This window comes from Crinia signifera, chromosome 5 (assembly GCF_055691185.1).
Source record: "Crinia signifera chromosome 5, ASM5569118v1, whole genome shotgun sequence".
NCBI classification, from domain to species: Eukaryota; Metazoa; Chordata; class Amphibia; order Anura; family Myobatrachidae; genus Crinia; species Crinia signifera.
The window spans coordinates 292,531,055-292,554,619 of NC_139221.1; the positions used below are offsets into that span (position 1 = coordinate 292,531,055).

The following is a 23,565-nucleotide window of genomic DNA, read 5'->3' on the forward strand; positions in this document are numbered from 1 at the left end:
TATTTTCGGACAATTCGCATCCATTTACGACAATTTGGACTTTCCATCACTCGACAGATAGTACATTGAATACCGAATTATTCAGACTGACGGGACGTTCCGACAGTTGGAATACCAGATTGAATACCCCAATACATTCTAAGGGCCTTATTCTGGTTGGATCGTGTGTTGTATGCAATGCAAATGAAATGCAACTCAATGCAATACAAATGAAGGGGGAAGTGCATACCACCTCCTTCCTGCCTTTGCGATTGCTAAAACATTGATGAGATTGCAGCTTTAGATGAACATTGTTACCATCAAATGGGATGTTCATCTTACCTTATGCAGGCTTTGACACGCCCCCTGTTTTCTTTAATGCCTATGCCCCCTTCCCTCCCCACTGATACCTCTGCCTGTCACTAAGGCAGAGGTGTTCACATTTCTGAGATGCAATCACAGGGCCTGTGCGAGCACAGTTTCCTGATAATCACATAAGCGATCCAACCTAAATAAGGCCCAAGTTTCTTAACTTGAGTGCTGGTCTTGTGCTTTATCTATTTATGTGTGTATGTCTATATAATATTTGTTTGTGTGTGTCTATATAATATTTGTTTGTGTGTGTGTATATATATATATATATATATATATATATATATATAATTATTAATATTTAAATATGTATGTAAAACACGCACACACTGGGAATAGTATCGGTGCTTACATTTCCTTTATATCATCTATATCTATGTCTAGTGTCCGTGAGTCTCCGAAACACTGCCATCTGCTGTCAGAGAGTGAAACTACATCTCTTTCTCACACGTGCACAAACACAGAAGGTAGCAGAGTAGTTTTCGAAGCTTTTGCTTTGAGCGGGCTTACTAGTAGTCTATATTTGCACAGTGGTGCAAATACTGTATTGTGACTCTAGATATCTGTCGCAAAATAGTTGGAAATATACAGTACATGTGTCTAGACAGCAGGAACACAATCTGAAAGGCTTTGCACCAGGCACATGAATGAGGATATCAGTAGCAATACGCCTCGACTGCACTAGAAAAAGACTTTTTCATAATAGAAGTGGCAAGATCCAAACAAAAGGAAATGCATAATAAAAATGCAAATGAGCTTGCTTTACTAAAATGATAACTTTAAAGCCTTTTGTTGGGCGTTATCCTCAAGCCGTCTTACAAGGTAATCACTGTTTGCCCAGAGTTTTAAAGCGAAGTGCTCAATAGCATTAGACGCCGGCACAGCGCTATGTGTGACAAGCATGCAAAGCCACGTTAATGTTCAGAATATGAATGGCCTCCGGGTGGCTTCAGGACCAAGTAGAAAGCCAACTGTGTTGATATCAGTGGGCCTGATGGACTCCATGCGGTTTCCAGGCTGAAAACTTCACTGCTTTGACATGTGATGTGCTCCTTGTGACACTAGCAGTACTGTCACAGAGGAACGGTACAAAGACAACAAGTCCCCCCCCCCCTCTCCCAATGACTGCACTCTGCAACCCCCCCAGTGTTGCCCGGCCACAATTCTCCCTGCTTCTGCTTAGTTACAAGCAGCACTTTGCTATACACATACAGGGCAGTGTGGGTGTGCAGGCCGCAGCTGCCTTTCTGGACACAGCCTCCATATTAAATTGACCTGAATGATGAGGGCACAGAAACAGTATGATAGGCATTATCCCTGTCAATAAAAATGTCCCCATGTGTTTATAGTCTTTGTATGTAATGTATTGGCGTCTTTTAAGAACTTTTTTTTTTTTACCCTATTTTTCTGTTCTTATTCATATTCTAAATATGCAGCAGAATTCAGGCAATTACATCCCGACCATGCCGGATAATTATTACGGCTCAGCGGCATCCTCAAAACCGCTTTGTACTGTCCCTTAAAATAAAAGGCTGTCTAAATATTGCAGATCGTTTTCCAGCCGGAAGATGACTTGGAGAAAGAGAAGCTGCTGATGGAAAACCAGGAGCTGCAGGAAGAGGCGGCGGTGATGCAGGACAGAGTCCTCCAGCTGGAAACCGCTCTGAAGGAGAAAGTAAAACATATCCGCTCATTAGGTAAAGACGCGCAGAGGTCTTTGGGTAGCGGCCTACATTAACGCCAAGAGCGCCTTACCTCCCTGCCGCAATGCACCCCCCTCACCATGCTCCAAGTAATAATAGTTCATTCATCTTAGTTCATGTAATATGAATGTTGAAGTGGCATTTATGAGCAACATGGCCCATATGCCCGCCACGTATAGAAGCTAAAATAGCAATTTTGATAAATGTAATAATATTATTTACAATTTTGAATCATGTGTAATGGTATATTTAACAACATCTAACCTTTTCTTTGGGGAGTATACAATCCGGACAGTCAGAAATATCGGCCATCAGTATTCAATCCTGGCTGTTTCCGGCCCAGACTTCCCACTAGGCAGATTACACTTTTTAAAGTCAAATCTGCATGGTCAAAGATGGACGCTGGATTGTCAAATCCGTTGCCATTTTTGACAATCTGTGGACGTAAAGTACATATATTCACTTTAAGTAATCTGTGTACAAACATATCCAAAGCACAACCCATAGGACTTTATGTAGTAATAATACCTAAATGTCTAATTTTTGTTTAAACTTTGGGAGTTTAATTAAGAATTTTGTGAAAGATGCAAGGGGAGCACAGTGCAAAGGGGGGCCAAACAGGAAGATTGCCACCGTTAGACGCTGGAGTGTATGGCGAAGGCATTGTACTTTCGTTATCAAATGTGAGACCGCCAAAAAATCCCTATGTCTGTCTGAAAGTGGCGCCCATCCTGCCCATTGGGTTTTCCTCTGTAAGTGCAGCTGTCATCAGTAATATCTGTATTTGCACCATCCCTGTGCAAATAATCCGGTACTTATGTAATATCTGGGCGCCCGATTTTTTCATCGAATCGCATGCAATATAGTGGCATACAATTCATGCGATGCGATTTTTCATTGTAAAGACCCGATTTTTAATTGTATAGTTACCCATGGGTGATTTCATACCCCCACTAACCAACTACGCTTGGAGTTCATTTTATATAGTGTGGCGAGCGCAGTGAGCCACCGAGCCCGAAGCGTGGAGAGGGGACGCAGAATACATGTAAAGTAATCCGCGTCCCCTCGCCACACTTCGGGCACTATATAAAATCAACTCCATGCGTAGTTGGACTATACAATTAAAAATCGGGTCTTTACAATGAAAAATCGCATCGCATGCCTTAAGTCAGGGGTGGCCAAACCTGTCCTTTTCCAGGCAACCTGTGGATCTATAGTAGGAATGAATGCAGCAGGTTTGAAAATGTGACAGTTGGTAATGACTACAGCTGTGCACCAGCTAGGTAACCTGGAAAACGTGGACCGTTGGTAGATCTCGAGGACCGGTTTGGCCACCCCTGCCTTAAGTAGTGGCATGCAATGAAAAAATCGGGCGCCCAGATAATACATAAGTACCAATAATCCTTTAGAAACAGATGTCCTCTCTCCAACCGAACGCTACAATCACTATTGAAAGTTAAATTGTCTTCCAACTCCCACAACGCTTTCACAACATGGAGCTGTGCTTTATAAATACATAGCCGCCGCTTACAAACGACTATTTAACAGAAATTGTGCTCTGTGAAAAGCCCAATCAAACCACTCGTTGGAGCGATCTCTGTGAGTTAGAGTAAAGTTGCCCATACACGGTACAATTGCAGGGTGCGATGAGATGCGCACTCCTGCGCACATCCCATCGCACAGCTCAGAAAGTATGTGCTGCACATACTTTTTGTACTAGATTGCATTGCATTGCATCTCATTGCATTGCAAAACGTATGCGATGCGATCTAGTCCAAATTGCATACAATAATTGTACAGTTTATGGGCAACTTTATACCCCTTTAACACCGCACTTGTTAAACGGTATATTGCCGTTTTTTTTCCATTTTAAAACGGTTAAGGCTGCAGTGGGAAAGCACAAGAGTTCATTTACTGGTTAAAGGTAACCGGTATTTAAAAATGTTTAAAAAGCAGAGTCCTACACGTTTCAGAGGCCTTTTTTATGCAGTGAGAATGGCTCTGAAACGGTATTTAGTAAAAACAACAGACTACAGACCTGTGATAGGCTGGCGGCCTTGAAACGTGTTCAGGAGATTAAACGGGTTGACTGATGTGAATGGTACTTTAACGATATTTAAAACGGTAATCTACTGCAATGTGAAGGCTCAGACCCGTTTTAAATACCGTTTCAAAATACCGTTTTTTAAAACGTTTTGGCAGTGTGAAAGCGGTATTAGACACATGCGCTGTTGATTGTTGTTTTCTTTCACGGATGTAGACAATCTATTCACTTTCACAGTGATACAACACCTAGAACCAGGTTCTTAATTATTATCTTGAAATTGTCTCCAGGAGGAAAATGATCAAACTGTGCTGAAAAATAAATAAGGAAATATATGTTAGACCTGGCCAATCACATTTCTGGACAATATTTTTAAATGATATGGAAATAAACTATTGATCACGTTAGTGCTATACTTATAACAACATGATTGGATGTTCTGATCAAATAGGATGAAATCACAAGTGTTTTTACGCTTCCACATTCTCTCTTCTGTTCCATTCAGCAAAGATCTGATCCGATATTAATTGTTAGAACCCTAGGAGAATAACAATCCTAAAAAAACCACATGACTAATTATTATAGCAAAATGTGTTCATTAAGTGGGACAAGAACCATATTCGGCACAGGTTTTTCATATGATTTAATGGGGCTCCTTATCTTTTCACGCCAGACCCTTTCATCCCCAGAGGACCACCTGCTAAAGCATGTCGTATTTGCTGTGACTAACAGCAAGGATGTCCAGTACTGGTATTGATGAAAAGCAGCAGGTCATCCAAGCCACACTTGGCTCTTGAACTTACTTCTTAATTTCTCTCCGAGCAGCCGGCCAAACAGCAGGAAAAGGACCTTGAATGTCAAGAGCAGCGGTGAGGGTCAGAGTAATGCCAGAGCACTCGGACACTCAGCAATGGCCAGGGTTTACAGGCTGACCTCCGCTGCATGCCCTGAATTCATAGTCTAGGCAATGGGATTTCACGCTCTGCCTCTTTTTCTCCATTGTTCCAGATCTGGATGTGGGCGCCATGAAAACCAGAATAGAAGAGGACCAAAGGACCATTGAGAAGGTGTGACTTTTGACATTAAGTGATGGCTTTTTTAGGTATGTTAATAGCCAGCCTGTAGCATTCTCTCGATCTGCAACAAAACTGGCCAAAAAAAAAAAGACCAGCGAACAAAACCGTTTTGTATGTCCAGATTGATGGCTCATTTGAAGGGGATGAAAAGATGACAAGCAGCCTATCAAAGTGAGATGTGCATTGAAGTCAGGCTTTGAGGGGGTAAATATAGCGGCATTATGTAATGAAGTAACGCAAGGACACAGTTCATTTAATTACATTATTATCCATGCAATCTCACTTAAGTGTTACAGTGTAGCTTGATGTTAATCGCTTAAATTGAAATGTAACTATTGGAGAAGTGAATGTGACATTATTATTAGGTTTTCTGTTTAAATGCTTTTCAATCGGTTTCTGTCACTTTATCTGGTTTATGAGTAATGAAGACACTTAAATGCTAGTTTTCTTCTTTCTGATGGCAAAATGCCTATTCACACACTCGGTACGGATCCCCTTCAGCAGCAATTATAATCTGATGTGCCAGTTTCCATCTCCAGCATTAGATCACAGAACCCTGAGCGCCACCATTAATTGCCGACCACTTTCTCCTAAAGACACAATTGAATGGATGATTATTCTTACCATAGTGCTTAGTATCATCGGAGTCTATGTACTAAGCCTCGGAGAGAGATAATGTGGACGGAGATAAATGACCAACCAGCCGGCTCATAAATGCCATTTTTCAAACATTGCTTGTAACATGGCAGTTGGAGCTGAATGGCTAGTGCTTTACCTCTGTCCACTTTATCTCTCTCTCGCTCTCTCTCTCTCTCTCTCTCTCTCTGAGCCTTAGTACATAGACAGCCTATAACATGCAATTAGCAGCTGTTTGGTTGGTACTTTATCTAAGTCACTGACTTTACCTCTTTTTAAGGTTTAGTACATAGAACCCTTTATCACACAAGATATGCCAGGACGTTCCAATGCACAGTACAAATATAGACATTACCAGTACAGTTCTTATAACAGTCGCATGTGTTAGTATAGGAGTCTAATTGTCACTCTTAAAAGTTACTGTGTTACTGGACGAGATATATATATATATATATATATATATATATATATAGGGTACTCTTTACCTAGGACGGCGTCCCATCGCGTCCATCGTATGCACTAAAGTAACGGGTGCGACGCGACCGACGCGATGCCTGCGATTTCCCATAGGGATCAATGTTAAATTTTTCAATGGACCCGATTTTTCACTTCAATGCCTCAATGCCCGCGATTTTGCCATAGGAAACAATGTTAAATGGGCCACAGAGCCCAAATAGGCACCCTTAGCAGTGAAATGTCCCCCACAATTGTTAACGACACCCCACGATCCACGCGAACCCGAAGCGTGGCGAGCACAGCGAGCCCGCGAGGGGCGGCGGTACGCGTCCTCCGACCTTTTCATACCCCCACTATCCACGTCGGCGTGGAGTTGAGAATAGAATAGTGTGGCGAGCCACCGAGCCCGAAGCGTGGCTAGCGCAGCGAGCCCCGCGAGGGGACGCGGATACCTGTGAAGCCCGCGTAGGGCCGCGTTTACCTGTGAAGGTATCCGCGTCCCCTCGCGGGGCTCGCTGTTGTGAAACTGGTCCCAGCATTCCTTGTCTCAGTTTTGCTAGTAGTAATAGTAAATACGTGGCAAGGCATGCTGGGATGTGTAGTTACACAACAGCCGGATAGCCACAAGTTGGCCTGGCCTGATATATATAAAAGGCTATGTACTCCCCACCTCCATGAGGTGAAGTACCGCCACTGACCACTAGAGGGCACTCGATGGACCAAATTACTCCTTTTAATGCTAAAAGGTGTCATAGCGGAAAGCAAAGCAATGTTTCCAGGGACACTGATCTGTTTCGCACTTGCTGGATATGGAGGTAGGGAGCGGTGGCAACAAAGATTGGAGGTAGGAGCAGATCGGGACTGGGAGTAGGGTAGAGTGTTTGGGGCTAAAAATTGTCACAGCTCTAAGTGAAAGTACATTGCAGAATATGTCATTTTTGGGGGCTTTTAACTAGGATATTAATAGTAAATCTCTTTGTTTGTTGGGAATACAATTAGGCCTGAAAAATATTTTTATAATTTTGCGAATTTCACAATATTTTTCAGTCAGTATTTCAACCTATGGCCTTTTGACCTATTGGCTGTCGACCTTATTAGTGTTTTTTCTCGGCTAACCTCGGGCAGATATAAGAAATCACGGATGAGTCCCAGTTTCCGGGGCTGATTTCTGGGGAGATCCATTGGCCATAGTAAATGACTGCGACTGAATGCCAAAGCCTCCATCATTTCTTTGTTACAGTGTTCTGGAACTCAACTGAAATGCAAAATGCAATTATACAATATCATCTATACAGTATGTATATATATATATATATATATATATATATATACTAGGTGATTCATCGCGCCCTACGGGCGCTCTTCACACCGGCGTAAGGGGCTACGCCCCTTAATTTGTGAACATTTGTATTGTGAGAAATATGGTTAAAATTGTATGAAAGATGCCCTGTATTGCAGCTTCTGGCAGTGGGTGAGGGTCCAGCGTGGCAGCACAGGAGTACCGGACGGTGGCCCTGAGTCAGTGTCTCCTCCTACTGGGTGGGAGTTAGGGTGCATGAGAGCAGGAGGCTGGGATATGAGGCATGATAGGGGTATGTGGGCAACACAGCGTCAGCGATTATCCAGTGGTGGAAGTTACGGTTCAGGAGAGCAGGAAGCTGGGTAGTGATAGGGGTGTGTGGGCATACGGGGGACTAAAGAGGGTGGTGGACACTGTGCAGCTTCTGCCAGTGGGTGAGGGTCCAGCGTGGCAGCACAGAAATACAGGAGTCAGTGTCTCCTCCGACTGGGTGGGAGTTAGGGTGCATGAGAGCAGGAGGCTGGGCGGTAAAGCATGATAGGGGAATGTGGGCAACACAGTGTGAGCGGGTCTCCACTGGCGGAAGTTACGGGGCAGGAGAACAGGAGGCAGGGCAGTGTCCTTCCTAATTGATGGCAAAAGTATTCAACATCGGCCATAAACCATCGATTATTTGAAAATCATTGATGGTCGATGGGCATCCCTAGAACTGGAGGAGGGTGGGGGACAGTATGCAGCTCCCGGCAGTGGGTGAGCGTCTCTTCCCACTGGGAGGGAGTGAGCGTGCATGAGAGCAGGAGGCTGTATAATAGTGGTATGTGGGCAAGACATTGATAAAAGTTGTGGCGCTGGTGCAGAGGGCAGTGGGGAAACCTGCAGTGCGGCAGCCAGGGCCGGATTTCCCACCTAGGGGCGGTACCTGCTTGTGGTGGTACAGGATCCCCCATTGTCACGGGGGTACGTGAAATGCGGGAGCGGGGGTCGCGGTGGTCCGCTGGGGGGTGGAATTGCCGGAAGGGGGTCTGGGGGGTCTGCAAATTGCGGGAGGGGGGGTGGTGTGTGGGGATCCGCGGTTAGCGGGAGGGGGTCCGCAAATCGTGGGCAGGGGCGCGGGGGGCTTGAATCGTGGGAAGGGGGGTCCGCAAATTGCGGGAGGGGGGTTGTCGGGGTTAGTGAATTGCGGGAGGGGGGGTTGCGGAGGTCCGTGAATTGCGGGAGGGGCGCGTGGGGTGCCGTGAGTCAAGGGGGGGTGGTGCGGGGGTCCGTGAATCACGGGAGGGGTCATGAATCGCAGGAGGGGGGGGTCGTGGGGGGGCTGCGAATCGCAGGAGGGGGGTTGCCGTGAATTGCATGAGGGGGGCGTGAATCAAGGGAGGGTGGGCGCAGGGGGGTGGTGCGGGGGTCCGTGAATCGCGGGAGGGGGCATGAATCGCGGGAGGGGGGGTCGTGGGGGGTTCCGAATCGCAGGAAGGGGGGTATGGGGTGTGCCGTGAATTGCGTGAGGGGGGCATGAATCGCGGGAGGGGGGGTCCCCGAATGTGTGAATTACGGTGCGGTCGCAAATCGCGAGAGGTGCCGGGGGGCCCGCAAATCGCGGGAGGGGGGCGCTACGGGGGGTTTCGTGAATCGCGGGAGGGGGGGTCGTGGGGGGTTGCGAATCGCAGGAAGGGGGGTGTGGGGGGTGCCGTGAATTGCGTGAGGGGGGCATGAATCGCGGGAGGTGGGGTCCCCGAATGTGTGAATTAGGGGGCGGTCGCAAATCGCGAGAAGTGCCGAGGGGGCCCGCAAATCGCGGGAGGGGGGCGCTACGGGGGGTTCCGTGAATCGCGGGAGGGGGCGGCGCGAATTGCGGGAGGGGGGTCGCAAATCACAGTAGGGGGGGGGGTGCCGTGAATCGCGGGAGGGGGGTCGCGGGGGGCCCTTTTAATGCCGGGAGGGGGGGTCGCAGGGGTCCCGCGAATCGCGGGAGGGGAGGATGCAGGGGTCCTGGGAGGGGGCTCGCGGGAGGGAGGGGTCGCTGGGGTCCCCCGATTTGCGGGAGGGTCGCGGGGGTCCCGCGTTTCGCGGGAGGGGGTGGTCGCGGAGGTCCAGCGAATCGCGGGAGGGGGTGGTCGGGTCTGGGACGGATATTAGACAGCACTTACATCTACAGCCATTACATCGACACCATTAGTTCGACAGCTCAATAGGTCGACATGGTTTTAGGTCGACATACCATTAGGTCGACATGTCATTAGGTCGACAGCTCATTAGGTCGACAGCTCATTAGTTCGACATGTTTTTAGGTCGACACTGCCATTAGGTCGACAGAGTCTATGTCGACAGTCAAAATGTCGACATGGGTTTTTTCACAGTTTTTTTGGCCGAAATGTCGACACAGTCGACATGGACACAGTTTGAAGTGTACCGCAGCCGCTCGCTATGCTTGGGGCACGGTGCCTCGCTGCGCTCGGCACACTATTTTATTCTCCCACCACGCCCTAGTGGATAGTAGGGCATGAAATACCGCCTGTGGGCACATGTCGGCTCAATAAACAGTGATAAAACCCATGTCGACCTTTTGACTGTCGACATAGACACTGTCGACCTAATGGCAGTGTCGACCTAAAAACATGTCGACCTAATGAGCTGTCGACCTAATGAGCTGTCGACATAATGACATGTCGACCTAATGGTATGTCGACCTAAAACCATGTCGACCTATTGAGCTGTCGAACTAATGGTGTCGATGTAATGGCTGTCGATGTAAGTGCTGTCTAACAATAGTCCGGATACCGGGGTGGTCGCGGGGGTCCCGCGAATCGCGGGAGGGGGGGTTCGCGGGGGTCCCGCGAATCGCGAGAGGGGGGGTTCGCGGGGGTCCCGCGAATCACGGGAGGGGGGGTCGCGGGGGTCCCGCGACTCGCGGAAGGGTGGAAAGCGGGGGTCCCGCGAATCGCGGGAGGGGGGGTGCGGGGTCCCGCGAATGGCGGGAGGGGGGGTCACGGGGGTCCCGCAAATCGCGGGAGGGGGGGTCGCGGGGGTCCCGCGAATCGCGGGAGGGGGGGTCCCGCGAATCGCGGGAGGGGGGTCGCGGGGGTCCCGCGATTCGCGGGAGGGGGGGCGCGGGGGGTCCCGCGATTCGCGGGAGGGGGGGGTCGCGGGGGGTCCCGCGAATCGCGGGAGGGGGGGTCGCGGGGGGTCCCGCAAATCGCGGGAGGGGGGGGTCGCGGGGGGTCCCGCGATTCACGGGAGGGGGGTCGCGGGGGTCCTGGCAGAGGGTAGGGATGTGCAGGAGTAATGGTGGATGGTGGCTGTGGAGTAATGGTGGATGGTGGGCGTGTACTGTAGCCCTGGCTGGGCGGGGAGAGGTGATCAAGGGGGTGGAACGTCATACACATGAAAGTGAAACTGTTCTACACAGGAACGTTCTCCACAGGGGTTGAGTGACAGATCTGGCTAAATATATAAGAGATATATATATAAACAACAACAAAATTCCTGAAATTGCGCTATAGATTTGTGGTCGCCAATGACACTAGGCTCCCTACTAGCGGAGCTTTATCTACCCAATACTACCACAATAGTGTCAGGCGCCCTATGCTTAGAATGATAATTTCTGTCTTTCCTTAGTTAGCTTTTTCTCAAAAAAACCAAACATATATTAGCATATAAAAAATATTGTTTATTAAAACAAGACTTTCTTAAAACCAGATTTCTCTTGACACTGGAGTATGCTTTGTTTTTAAAGATGAAACCCAACGCGTTTCGTCTTCAAGCAAGACTTCATCAGGGGTAAAAATATTTATACAGTGGTCTCTGTTTGGACTGGGATGGAAATTGTTATAAAGGTGTTTCCTTGGACTTTTTGAATATCTCAGGTCTTATATATGAGCCTTATGGCGGTGTATTTCACTCCTGTAGACAAATATGGAAATTGGACCGAACTGGTGTTGACCTTCTTTTCGTCCAATCGGACCAAATGGTGGTATACGTAGCCTACCAGAAATATATATGATACTTTTATATCCTGTTAGTATATCTATCTCTGATACACTTCTCAATAGGGACTGTTTGTAGCACCACTTGCACTTTGGACTCTGAGGAGAACACAAGCACCACCCGATCAGGAACTACTATTACTATATATACAGATCCATAGGCAGGTTTTATATTCATCATGTCCTTATAAGGACATATTTCTATATATAAAATAATTTTTTTTTTTTTGGAGTCTGTTGAAGTAAGACCTATTTTGTATAAAAAGACTGGACTACGGAAAAAATACCCTACAAACAGTCCCTATTGAGAAGTGTATCAGAGATAGATATACTAACAGGATATAAAAGTATCATATATATTTCTGGTAGGCTACGTATACCACCATTTGGTCCGATTGGACGAAAAGAAGGTCAACACCAGTTCGGTCCAATTTCCATATTTGTCTACAGGAGTGAAATACACCGCCATAAGGCTCATATATAAGACCTGAGATATTCAAAAAGTCCAAGGAAACACCTTTATAACAATTTCCATCCCAGTCCAAACAGAGACCACTGTATAAATATTTTTACCCCTGATGAAGTCTTGCTTGAAGACAAAACGCGTTGGGTTTCATCTTTAAAAACAAAGCATACTTCAGTGTCAAGAGAAATCTGGTTTTAAGAAAGTCTTGTTTTAATAAACAATGTTTTTTATATGCTAATAAATGTATGGTTTTTTTGAGAAAAAGCTAACTAAGGAAAGACAGAAATTATAATTCTAAGCATAGGGCGCCTGACACTATTGTGGTAGTATATATATATATATATATATATATATATATATATATATACCAGAGTATCCCGGCGAGCGGGGGAGGTAAGTGGCACTCACGGGTCTGCAGTAATCAATAACAAAGGCCAATGGCATGAAGTAGTAACGATCAACGTTTCGGTTTTACTAAACCTTTGTCAAGATCTTGACAAAGGTTTAATAAAACTGAAACGTTGATCGTTACTACTTCCTGCCATTGGCCTCTGTTATTGATTACTGCAGACCCGTGAGTGCCACTTACCTCCCCCCGCTCGCCGGGATACTCTGGTATATTGTTGCTGCAAGGCATCGGATTGGAGGCACCAGGGCACCGTATATTGGTTTATTGGAGTGCTGGGTCAGTGTTGGAGTTTATATATATATATATATATATATACGTTTAGTGTCTGTTTTTGTGTCTCCGAAACACTGCCATCTGGCAGCGAGTGAAACTACATCTCTTTCTCTCTCACACATGCACAAACACAGAGGCAAACACAAGGTAGCAGACTAGCTTTCAAAGCATTTGCTTCAAACGGGCTTACTATTACTGTATATGTCCCAATAAAGTACCTCATTTATAATTTTTCTTATTTATTGTAGTTGTCTATGGCTCAAGAACAATTGAAAATTGAAATTGATAATGAAAAATCTGCTGCAACTACTTTGGTAAGACATTACCTACAAATCTCTTGTGATCATATTCAGGGCCGCCATCAGTAGGTGCTGTGGGTACAGCTGTCCCAGGCCCGGCCTCTCTGAGAGAGAGAGGGAAGAGCCTGGGCAACTCCGCACCCCCCCCCCCCCCCACCTCCCCCTCCACTGTGCTGTCTGCGCTGCAGCTGCAGTGGCTGAACAAAGCCCTGCTCCCTAAGCGTATACTTCTTCACAACAGGATGCTGGCGGACAATTAATATGCTGCACCGGGTGGTGAGCCAATCAGAGTTCACGTACCATTAGCCAATCAGAGCGGCTGTCGGTACGCAAGCTCTGAATGGCTCACCACCCGGTGCCGCATATTAATTGGCCACCGGTGTCTGGATGTGAAGAAGCACAGTGGAAGGGGGCATGGGGGAGCCGGGCGGTAAGTGAAGTGTGTCCCTGATTTTATTTTAAAGATGGCAACGGTGTCTAATTCAGCAGAGCTGATTACCAAGTAATGTGAAGATGGTATATCAAAATGATGTATTAGCTTTGAATTTTTAAATACTGCGACAAGGAATCACAGACACTGGATAAGATGAAGTCTTGGGGGGGTATTCAATGTTAGGCGTGCTCCCGCAGCCATCTCCCGACGGGGGAGATGGCTGCGGGGCCCTATTCAATGCTGTCGTCCCCGACAGCATTGAACAGGGGTTTTGCGCAGAACGAGCCCGACAGCACAAGCTGTCGGGTTCGTTCTGCCGAGAAAAGCCAGAAATAGGCAAGCTCCTGGCCGGAGCTCGTCTATTTTCGTCATCAACTCGTGGCCACGCCCCCTTCTCGACGCTCGGCAGCCGGGACATTGAATCCCGACTGCCGAGCTCCAGGCGAGCGAAGCGAGAACGGGACAGGGGCACGGCTGTCAAGCTTGCTCCACAGCCATTCCCCTGACATTGAATACCCCCCTTGGTCTTTATTTGGTAGCAGGTTACGCAGGGATGGGTTACAGCATTGCAGCATACAGGCATCACAGCCTAGTTCAGACTCCTCACAATGGCCTTTATTCAGATCTGATCGCAGTACAAATGTTTTTGGAAAATGGGCAAAACCTTGTGCACTGCAGCTGGGGCAGATGTAACATGTGCAGAGAGAGTTAGATTTGTGTGAGTTATTTTGTTTCTGTGCAGGGTAAATACTGGCTGCATTATTTTTACACTGCAATTTAGATTTCAATTTCAACACACCGCGCCCAAATGTAACCCTCTCTGCACATGTTACATCTGCCCCACCTGCAGTGCACATGGTTTTGCCCATTTTCCAAACAAATTTGTACTGCGATCAGATCAGAATAAAGGCCAATGTTCCAATGTTCCCTACCATAGCTAACGTATCACCTGGGCAGCTATTCCACCACCCGGAATATTGACCCTCTGTCATCACTTACATCAGGAAAGCACAGGTGCTGCTAATCAGCCCAACCTTGATCACATCAGTTTTCCTGCTGCTGCTCTAAAACCTGGACCGGATCCTCCACAATACTTATATGAGGAAGTATGTTGTCCCTGACACAATACCTTTAAAGAGTTTATACTACAAGCCTGATTTGCATCTCTCAATTTTAAGCAAACTGCACAAGCCCCGCAGCCGACCGAGGCATCGGGGAACAGCTCCAAGCAATTCTGAGACACTTGCATGGCATAATAATAAATCAATGGTTTAATAATAATAATAATAATAATAATTACAGTGACATAATCTGAGTACTGAGTTGTTATCTTACCCACGAGTCTTCATCTATGTATGATCTGACCAGCCTATGCCAGCCCGAGCTGTAAAATGCCTTTGTTAAACTAGCAGCGTGCCTTGGTTATAATATAAAATAAGACACAGCTTGTGCTTCGCATTATGCATGCTCTGCAGAAGAATATGACACTGTTCGCAGGAGAACGCTCACTGACACCGGATCAGGGAGTCCTTAGACATGTATAGAGCCACTTTCTCGCTGCTTGTCAAGCTCCGTGCCAAGTCATGGCAACTTTACGGATTCCATTTTGTTAGGCTCTGCCTTGTGTATTGTTGGGCTCAATGTTTTAGAAATTCATGAAAAAGGATTACAATAGGGGCTTTCTATGAAACCAACTGGTGAGGGCATACGACTAGGCATCAATGATTTTGTGGCATCATATTGAACTCCATAATGAGATGACTTTTGGCCTGTTGAGATGGTGCTGAAGCTCTAGTCCTATTGTCACTGATACAGTTTTGGGAACCGTGTCACAGTCATTTATGTGACAATAAATGATGGCATTTTTGGTTATTGTTTGGTACAGTTTCTGAATTATCACGTGTTTGTTTTGAAGCAGGACTTTAATGTTCTGACACCTTTAGACGGACATCCGTGTTCCTTAAATCTATGTTTTCCACTTTAACTCAGTGACTTTTAAATCAGCCGGGAGTCAGCTGCCATCAGACAAAATGTTCCATTGTCATTATTTTATCTTTTTAAATTTGTCTATGAAATCCAATCGGCATCAGTCATTGCAATAATAATAATAGGCTTCTTGTAGTTCTCATTTCCCTTTATTTGGTTTAAATACTAATTTGTATGTTATCATGCATTTTGTGGGTGACTAGGGTTAGAGCACCTACTGTTCCCATAAATGGACACTACATTTAGGGGTTTGCTTACTAAAGCCGTGGATGGAGCTAAAGGGGGTGATTCATTACCGCTTGCTAAGCACAGACCCTTCGCTGCTTAGCGAGCGGCTTGATGCCGCCCATCCAAACGCTCGCCCTTTCGCTGCCTCCAATTCTCCTTGGTAACATGGCGAGGAAGTGTGTAAGGAGAACACATCCCCTCGCATGCCTCCGCTAGCAGGAGAAATCATTCCATTGTCGCCGTCAGCTGATTTTTATTTACGAGTGCTAGAACGAAGACGGGGGCATCATTAATTACACAGGATCTGTGGCTGGCTTTCACCTGGTTTTAAACTGCCACAGAACCTGTGTAATTAATATGTGTCCCGGATTAAAGGGATGAGTTGGTCACCCTAGCGAAACATCTCAGAGAGTGTAATCATTACTTAGCAGTCTGTGATCCTTCTTACTTCAACTTCATAACATACTCAATGATGTGCAAATGGTAGGTTCTGCCGAGCAACCAAGTATTATATGTTCTCTTGTAGAGTATGAATAGGGCAGTTACGTTGCTGTTGGTTTTCTCAGCTTATGCTGCCCCTGGTGGTCATATATGAACAATAATAATAATACTAATAAGAGTAATCATACGAATATTAATGGTTGCTTATGGCAATTGAACTTGTCTACAACATGAGCTTCTGCCCTTTGTGAACAATATAATATAAATGTTAATGTTGTTATTCAGCATATTTACAAGGACACACAAGCAGCCAACAGGTAGCCTTGTACTATACCAAATGCTATGGTCTGGTTATTACTACTGTGGTAACTATGTCAGAACACCAGGTTAGAGATTATTGTATTCAATTGTGCGTGCGTGCGTGTGTGCGCGTGCTTTACCATCTGCAAAACATTTTTACTTTTCATATTTTGTCATGGCTTAGTGATGTCATTAGTGATGTCATTAGGAACCAGTAAATAGATCAGCTGTCTTCTTCCATTGTTTAGATGTGACAGTTGCTTTATAATGGGGATAATTACTGTTAAACATTTCTAAATTCATATTTATATTTACAGTTACAGCAACAAAGACAAGATATGGAAAATGTTCTGAGATCAAAGCTGGAGGAAAAAGAGAAAAAGGTACAATCATTTGTTACGGAGCACTTTACACACTGCACTTTAATTGGGAGGTCAGCTCGAGATCAGAAAGGAGATGAGTGTGGAATGATTAGACTCGGGGCCTTATTTTGGTTCACTCTTAGAGGCAAAATCCTTCTTAGATGGGTAAAACCATGTGCACTGCAGGTGGGGCAGATATAACATGTGCAGATAGAATTAGATTTGGGTGGGGTTTTTCTTCAAAGTGAGATATATATTGCAGTGTAGAAATAAAGCAGCCAGTATTTTCCCTGCACAGAAACAAAATAATCACCAAAATCTAATTCTCTCTACACATGTTACATTTGCCCCCCTGCAGCGCACATGGTTTTACCCATCTAAGAAGGAATTTGCCTCTAAGAGTGAACCAAAATAAGGCCCTCGGTGATGTAATTTCCTCACTGACTCTCTCCTGTTTCACAGTGTAAAATGCAATAGCTGGGTGTTCTAGCATTGCAATGGGTTCAGTCTGTTTGAGACTGGTGTGGTGTCAAATCGGACGTGCTTTTTCTCCGATTCCAATCCGATGCGCGGTCCTGTGTGCATCAGATCGTAGCCAGAGATCCCGCAGCCAGGACTGGGGTTGCACACGATACATCAAGACCCTTATTCTGGTTCACTCGCAAAAGCAAATTCCTTCTAAAATGGACCATACCATGTGCACTGCAGGTGGGGCAGATGTCACTTGTACAGAAAGATTTGAGTGATGCACAGGTTACATGCACAGGTTACATCTGCCTCACCCCCCCCCTGCAGTGCACATGGTTTTGTCCATTTGAGAAGGAAGTTGCCTTGGCGAGTGAACCAAAATAAGGGCCCATATGTAGAAGGACCGCATACGATATATCGCATGCAATCCTGACGCCTGGGAACTGCCGGGTGAGTTGGCGGGGTATCGCATACGAAATACCGCATGCAATACCTCGCTCTAATGGATTGTAAACCGTCTAAATATCGGCATGAACATTATGTTGACAGGTAAAATGCCGTTATTCATAAATGTTGACTTATTCATAATGTCCACTTGTAACATTGTTGACATTTTTATGCTTATTTTGGTCTAATCATGTATTGTCGACATCTTGGTGTGAAATATTAGTATGTGTCGACATTCTGAATATCGACATACAGAACCTGTCATTCTGACTGGAACCTGTTTGAGACTTGTGCAAACCAGCAGCCAGTGAACTTGTATAACTGCATCAGAAGTTTCTGTGGAGCAATGTGTTCTTATGAGACCACATCAGCACATATGGGTTTATTCTAGTTCATTCTTTCTGACAAAATCCTTCTTAGATGGACAAAACCATGTGCACTGCAGGGGTGCAGATGTAACATGTGCAGAGAGAATTAGATTTGGGTGAGTTATTTTGTTTCTGTGCAGGGAAAATACTGACTGCATGATTTTACACTGCAATGTAGATCTCACTTTGAAGAAAAACCCCACCCAAATCTAATTCCCTCTGCACAAGTTACATCTGCCCCACCCGCAGTGCACATGGTTTTGTCCATCTGAGAAGGATTTTGTCAGAAAGAATGGACTAGAATAACCCCCATAATGTTTCACAAAAGCTGTAAGGGACTATGCAGCAAAACCTAATCTTATCACTGTTTCTAATTGTATTGCACAACGGAATATGCTGCACTATATAAGAAACTGTAAATAAATCAAATAAATGATTGTGATCTACATTCAGTGATATATTATATCATCCTTGGTCAGTTCTGGTGCTACCACTAGACAACCTTTACCATAAGGTAGCCATACACTGTGCAATTATTGTCCTGATGCAGTTATCCGTAATTGCACAGTGGACAGCTGAAGCTAAGCACAAATTAGTTCTGTGGGACAGCATGCAATCATTTGTGCTGGGATGTGGCATGATATCACAGTAAATGTGTGGCTGGGCATGCTGGGATGTGTAGTTCCAAAGCATAATGGAGTACCACATGTTGCCTACCTCCTGTCTATACAGTTTATGTACAAGGGTGGATCAATAAGTACCTGTGTTTGAAGTCAGGTGGCGTTGTTGAGGAAGTTGGTATTACTATCGTGTACTAGCATCTTTCAAACAACGCCATACCAAATTTCGGATTGATTCATAGGTTAGTTTTTTTTTTCCACTACAACAATGCACCAGCTCCATCATCCGGCAATGTTGCGCCAAATTGCATTAATTGCCCTCTGCAGGCAATGATATCACTCATTATATCACCAGTGGAACGGTTCATGGTCTCTCAGCTCTCTGTTTGGCCTTTTTTTCCCATGTGACCCTATCTCTGTCCCCCTCACCTTTTATTGATCTTTGCCCTGTCTTGATATCTATACCACCGCCACCCTACCTGCCCTTACGTTCTCGCGATCTTTGTCCCTCTCTGTTTCCTACCTGCCCTCTCTTTCCCCGTGCTCTCTGTAAGGCTGGAGTGACCAATGGCACATAACGTGCTAATATGGTAAGTAGCAGCTCCAAAATTCCATTACACCCAGAACACTACGTAATATTGTTATTGTATTTATTTATATGGAGCCACAAAGGTTCCCCAGCACCTGACAATACATAGATGAGCGAAAAACAAGAAAATAACAGGGTCGATAGTGGTGGGGGAGACTGCGCTGTAGACTGTGTTCTGGTGTTCCAGCTGTAGGTTTATGAGGTATACTACAGGATACCTCTTTTAAATTAATAGTGTGTAGTTTACACCTTGCGGTGTCACCCTGCGCTTGGATACACTAGGACTTTAGTAATAACTTTCGTTGACGATTTTTTGCAACCAAATTAAGATTTATTTGAGGTTATAAAATACACTGACATTTTCATTTATATAAACAATACATGAACAATTAAATAACAGGTTAAAATACAGTTTTTAAAAATCAGACGTAAAAAAACCCTGTAGCTTGTTATCTATTAATCCTAGTACCGGAATACACAAACATTGGGGTGGGTATGGGGTAGGAGTCACAAACAAAGACTAACACTGTCTCTTTGGTACCAGTAATAGGGCAAAACCCTGTACTCTGTAGAGGGTTTCTGTGTGCGATTTTGTGGTATATAACACGTGGTGCACTTTCTTTACCTTTTCCAGGCTGAGGCAAGTCCAAATACTCACTTCATCAACTAGTTTCGCCTGTCAAAAGGCTTCTTCAGGATAGTCGTGGTGTCAAAGAGACAGTGTTAGTCTTTGTTTGTGACCCCTACCCCATACCCACCCCAATGTTTGTGTATACCGGTATACATATGAAGCAGTATATACTGCTGGAGATTCACTGAGTTTTGATAAGAGATGTGCAGAAAAGGTATCCAGGTGAGGCACTGCCTCACCTGCCATAGACTTTTTACTCCAGAGTTTTGACTATAAAAATTATTAGAAAAATAAGATTTTTTAATATATAGTCTTTGTACTTTTGACATACTTTATGAACTCCAAACTCCGGCGTATACATTAGTATGTCAGGAAAGGCTGTACCTCACCTGCCTCACCCCACTGCTATGCGCAAGTGCAGTCGCAAACAATCGGTCCCCCAGGCGAAGGTGCAGAGGGCCAATTGAATCAGAATACCCCCCCCATAGTGTGTGTGAATAATCACATACCATATTTCAGAGTCTAGGCTTGGGGGGATTTCTGCCGCTTCAAATACATATGAACCAACTATCAATGAATTAGCCTAATTGCGTACAACTTGTACTTACTCCAGAATTGTTTACTTACCGTATCAATCACACTTATTTCCAGAAATCATGACACTTGGTGAGAACCAGGCACATGCTGCGATAAGGCAAACCTGTACCTGTTATCTAACAAATAATAGATTAATAACCAGGTAAATATGTTACCAGTAAATTGCTGTTTCTGAACAACACTTCATATTAATTAGAATCACTTGTATAATTAAGCCAATCGCTTAACGATTCAAGTTTAGAGAAATATTTTATTTAAGGTTTAAATTGCAGCAGCGATAATACTGTATGTTACCAAAACTGTTTAGGAATGTGCCCATCTTAATGATTCTTATTTTGTTTTGTTTTTCTGGAAAGTTGATCTGTTGGAGGATAATTCCCTTAGAAAATAACTACTGTATGTACCCAAAATTCCTGGGTGAAATTTAAGGCCCCCATACACTAGCCGATTTTGGTCAGATTTCGGCCAGATCAGTCGGATCTGGCCGAAATCGGACCAAAATCGGCTAGTTTTGATGTCCCCTCAGATCCGATGCGCGGTCCCGTGCGCATCGGATCTGCGTCGGGTGGTCGGACCTGCTGCACGTCCGACCACCCGACTTGGGACCTAGTGGGGCGGCGCGGCGGTGGAGGGAGCAGGGGGGCTGGGGACGCTGCGGGGGACACAGGCGGCATAGAGCCGGGCAGGAGCCGGGAGCTGTCAGTACTGAATAAAAAAAAAAAGCCCATACAGTGAATGGGCGGCCTGTGAATGGCTGAGCGCTCTCTCAGCCAGTCAGCAATTGGCTGAGAGAGCGCTCAGCCAATCACATTCTGCCCATTCATTGTATGGGCTTTTTTTTCTAGCACTGACAGCTCCCGGCTCCCTCTGCCCGGCTCTATGCCGCCTGTGTCCCCCGCAGCGTCCCCAGCCCCACCTGCTCCCACCAGCAGCCCTGCTCTGTAGCCCCCCCCCCCCCCCCCTGCTCCCCGGGTTTTTTACATGTGATAAATCGAGACGATTTATCACATGTAAAAAATGGCACATCAAGTGCCAATCTAATCAAGCTCCCCCGGGGAGTAGCCGGGGAAGCTCAGGGGGAAGTCGGGGGCGACTTGTCCTAAGGACAAGTCGCCCTAGTGTATGGGGGCCTTTAATAGGATGAGAGATTCAGAAAGTGAGAGATTTAATAAGAAATCTCCAGTTTTTTAAAAGCGGCAATCATTTACACTGCAGAAAAAAAAACAAAAAAAAACTGTTTGATTTTGAAGTGTAAATGATTGCCGCTTTAAATAACAGGAGATTTCTTACCAAATCTCTCACTTTCTAAATCTCTCATCCAATTAAATTTCACTCACTGTGTTTTTTGGTTGTTAATTCCCTTACTGGACTCTCCTACTAACATTGCAATTTACGGTCGTATCCGCAATCTGCTAAAAAAAATTTTAAGGTTTAATTTGATGCAGCCATTAAAACCTTTTCTGACAGAGAACTCCAAATCTTGACTGCTCTACCTGTGAAGAATCCTTTCCTCTAACCTTAGGGGATGGCCTAACGGCCTGATTCTGATTGCGCGGCTGTGAATTCGAAACACCTGCCAATTATCAGACAACCGTGCATTCGCAAACCTTCCATGCAAAGGCAGCCATCTGCTTACACAGTAATTGACACCCTGCGGCCGTTTGGGGAACCCTGCCCCAGAAAATGCAGGTGTTCCCCAGCCGTTGAGAGGAAGAGCCGCTGACGTCATCAGCGGCCTCCTTCTCCCCGCTGCCATTGCAGCTCACATCTGGTTTCTACTGCTACAGTCGCTGCTTTAGCTTAGTCCTCATTATCTTAGCTCTCATCCCTCTGCACCCCCCCCCCCCCCCACACACACACTTGTTTCGTCCCAGTTCAGTTACCAGTTGTATCCATCTCCTTGGGGGGCAGATGTATTAAGCCTTGAAAAGAGATAAACGCAAAGGTGATAAAGTGTGACAAAAGTCTAGCCAATCAGTTCCAAATTGACATGTTATGAGCTGTGTTTGATAAATGACAGTTGGGAGCTGATTGGCTGGACGTTTATCACTCTTTAGTTTATCTCTTTTTATTGCTTAATACATCTGCCCCTTTGTCTGTACACTCTCACGAGCAGGACCTTATCACCTTCGCACTACACATGTCCCCAGTGCACTTCCATTCATGGTTGTTGTCAATGGGCATCACTCAGCATCAGTTGTAATTTTGAAAAATGACAACTGGCAGTGGTAGCCTGTGGAGGGGGGCACCCAGCACAGGGAAAGGACGCGCCACGTGCTGTGTCCCTCCCCACAAACGCAAGCTTTTGTGTGACCGCTTCACTATATTATGATGTATTCGCAAATTATTGGTAGCCCCCCAGACTGTGACTCCCCATGCAACACCCCATTGCTGCCCCCAGTTGCGCCTCAGACCGCGTCACATTTTTTGCAATTTAAGAAATCGAGCGCATGCGCCATTTTTGCAGGTCTGTGGCCCAAGCTAAATGAGGGCCAATGTTCCTTCCAGTCTGCTCACCCTGGGGAACTGGGTCATTGTGATTCATTGTCACTAAGAAAGGCCCCATACACACCAGAAAGATCAGGATCGTCTAACGATCGGCTAACGATTTAACGTGCACTTCCCTGGAGCGCTCTCCCGCGGCCTACTCACGATGTGCTAACGATCGTGTTTCTTTTGCAAACGATGTAATTACGATGTAGATACGATACGACGTCGCTCCCGACAGTCGTACGACCATCGGATGTGCAGATCGTGAGTAGATCGTGTGTGCACTGGCCATGGTCGTTTATGACATGTAATTAAAGGGGCTGGGCTAGCAGAGGGGGGACAAAGACCAGTAGCCTTTTTAAAGGACCTCATTTCTGCTTTGTGACTAGTGAGGCTTGGTGTATACCTGCTGAACGCTGCACATTGTTATTTTGGTCTGCTTTGTTTTTGCCTGGCATTACAAAGTGTGCTTTTATTTTTCCCATTCTGATTTTTGCATTATGGATTCTTTCCAGCAAGAATTCCTGCTTTCCTACGCTGTCCTCAGGGTGAGGAGGATGAGGGCCCAGCGTAGGAAGGCTCGGTCCTGCTGGACCAAGCAGTGGCTCCTAG

General features: G+C 45.7%; 1 protein-coding gene across 1 annotated transcript in view; it reads left to right on the forward strand.

The window, feature by feature from the left end:
* The window catches only part of C5H10orf67 (chromosome 5 C10orf67 homolog), a 137,599-nt gene that overhangs the window by 54,184 nt on the left and 59,850 nt on the right, over positions 1-23,565 (forward strand). The window contains exons 6-9 of the mRNA XM_083189281.1: positions 1,901-2,048; positions 5,107-5,165; positions 12,943-13,008; positions 16,699-16,764. Of these exons, the coding sequence (XP_083045407.1) occupies positions 1,901-2,048; positions 5,107-5,165; positions 12,943-13,008; positions 16,699-16,764 (339 nt within the window). The remainder of the gene's footprint in view (positions 1-1,900; positions 2,049-5,106; positions 5,166-12,942; positions 13,009-16,698; positions 16,765-23,565) is intronic.